Genomic DNA, 2224 nt, shown 5'->3' on the forward strand with positions numbered 1-2224 from the left:
AAATGACTGCTGTAGCTGAACCCAGCACACTCATGGAAACCCTCCTCGTTAAGGCTGTGTTGTTAAGCTGCCCCTCTGGGTGTGCTGCAGCTGCTGGGGTTGGCTGTGAGCCACTTCACCCTAATGAACTAGAGTCACTCCAGGTGCTATTCCAGGAGGCGAAGCACAGGTGTTCCTGAAGAGACTGTTTCCTATGCGTCTCTGGGGCTGACACTGCTGTGATGCCAGTATGGAACCCACAGCTCCTGAGGTCTCAATTCCTCACAGGCATCCCTGGTCAGTCCAGGAGGTGGAGAAGGAGCAGTGTCTTTGGACAACTCCAAGAAAGGAAGCCTGTTTGCTTCTCTGCCTGCCTGTACTTAGGCAAGATAGAAGCAGAGGGCTGTGTCTACTGTGTGCTGGTTCTGGTCTGTCCCCTTCCCTGTCCTGTGGCTCAGAGCCAGAAATGCCATCACCTTGGTCCTGTGTCCCAGCTCAAGCGGTGTGTGTTACATGCTGCTGTTCCTGGGAAGCTTCTGTGCCGCATGGTGGGTGTTGGTGTGTGCTGCGGGCTCGCTGCAGGATTGCTGCACAGGGCCGTGTGTCAGAGCATGGCTGAACATGGGCCTATGGACTAGGGATCGAATTCCTGCCAGTGGCTAAAGCTATAGCAGGAGTTGTGTTTTAAATCAGGTTATCAATAGCTCTTGCATATTCTTCACTGTCAAATCTCAATGGACAGGGTCTTCTGTTGAATGGCTTTGACATGGGTGTGTGTGTGCTTGGCCCAGCTGAGGTACATGGTGGCAGTGAGAATGTGGAGCAGTAGCAGAGCCTGAGTCCCAAGCAGTGCCAGGAAGCCCCCAGTGAAGTCACAGGGGTGAATCCACTGTGAGGTTTGGAAAAGAAACATACCCAGGCCTCCAGACAGGATTGTTGTCTAGGTGATGAGTATGATGAGGATCATCTTCCAGCCACCTTTTTCCTCTGTGCACTTTGCATGTGTGAAAAAAATGGGGTAGAAGATGCTGAAGACGAGGCAGGTATCCACACAAACCCTGGCTAGCGCCACTCCTGGTAGGCTGATGCCCGTCACCTGCAGATGCTTGTAGTCCAGGCACTGCAGCTCCCGGGCTGTCTCATCCCACAGGCAGAAGTTGTAAAAGCCAATGCGCTTGTCAGGGAGGTTGACCAGATTCCCTGCTTCCCACAGCAGTGCATAAAGCATCAAGGCCAAGGTCCCGGCAGCTTTGAGGAGGCTCAGCGCGCAGAGCAAGTGCCTGGTGCACCTCTGTCGCAGCAGACCCATCCTGGTACCCACATGCTCTCTTGATACCATGGTAGAGCCTGCTGTGGGGATGCCTGCAGCAAAACACGAAGTGGGGGACACCTCTTGGTTCTTGTGTTTCATGGCACCCTTCCCAAGATATGCTCTGAGCCTTGTGTCACTGAGGTCTTGGGACTCCCCTTGCAAGTAGAGCAGGAGTGTCTCAGTCCTGCCTCTGGGTGTGCTGCACAGGTGTTACTGGGTCAAGGGGGTGCAATTCTGGTCACAGCAGAGGTGGCTTAACGATGTCCTGTGCATGGACCAGCACTGGGAGGATGGTATGGTTCTGTTAGCCCTATACATGCCCATTGCACCATGGTCTCATGTTGGGTAAGATAGGCAAGTGATGGGAGAGGAGCAAAACAGTGCTGTTTGCCAAGGAGGGGTTTAAGAGCTCTTCTGAGAAAATACTTTTTCACTTCTGGTCAGACAAGAACATCCCCTGTGATCTGTAGACTACTGAGTAAAATGCAGGCATGACAGGGTCTGAAGCACAGGGCCCTCCTGGCCTGCCCCCCACCCAACAGCTCTGGGACTATTGATGTCATTGATGCCACCCGTTTCCAACATCCACATGCTGCAGAGGCCCTTGCATGCTCATACATCTCTGGGCACAGCAGGTCTGCTCACCTGCAACCGTGCTCCCCACTGAGGCTGGCAGACATGGTGCTCCTCTGTCCTGGTTGCCTGAGGACCAATGCCCCATGCAGACAGGCAGTTGCCCACCACAAAGAGGCACCCCAGACTCACCTGCAGCTGCTCAACTGCCTCTGAGGCCCAAGGAGATGGGTGCTATGGCGACAGAGCTGCCATTGCCATCCTCCTTGCTCCTCTCTCAGACTGCCTGGCAAACTCGACTCCCGGCTTCTCTGCCAGAAATGTGAACTATCCTTAGCGCCCTCTTGGAGGCTTTTGCTT

General features: G+C 54.2%; 1 protein-coding gene across 1 annotated transcript; it reads right to left on the reverse strand.

The window, feature by feature from the left end:
• Positions 1-703: 703 nt before the first annotated feature.
• On the reverse strand, positions 704-1342 carry TMEM140 (transmembrane protein 140). The gene is given in 1 exon segment (XM_010023032.1): positions 704-1342. A coding segment is annotated over 1 exon segment (615 nt). The 5' UTR covers positions 1319-1342.
• Positions 1343-2224: the final 882 nt, after the last annotated feature.

The sequence above is a fragment of the Nestor notabilis genome, unplaced genomic scaffold (genome assembly GCF_000696875.1).
Source record: "Nestor notabilis isolate BGI_N333 unplaced genomic scaffold, ASM69687v1 C15118363, whole genome shotgun sequence".
Taxonomy (NCBI): domain Eukaryota; kingdom Metazoa; phylum Chordata; class Aves; order Psittaciformes; family Psittacidae; genus Nestor; species Nestor notabilis.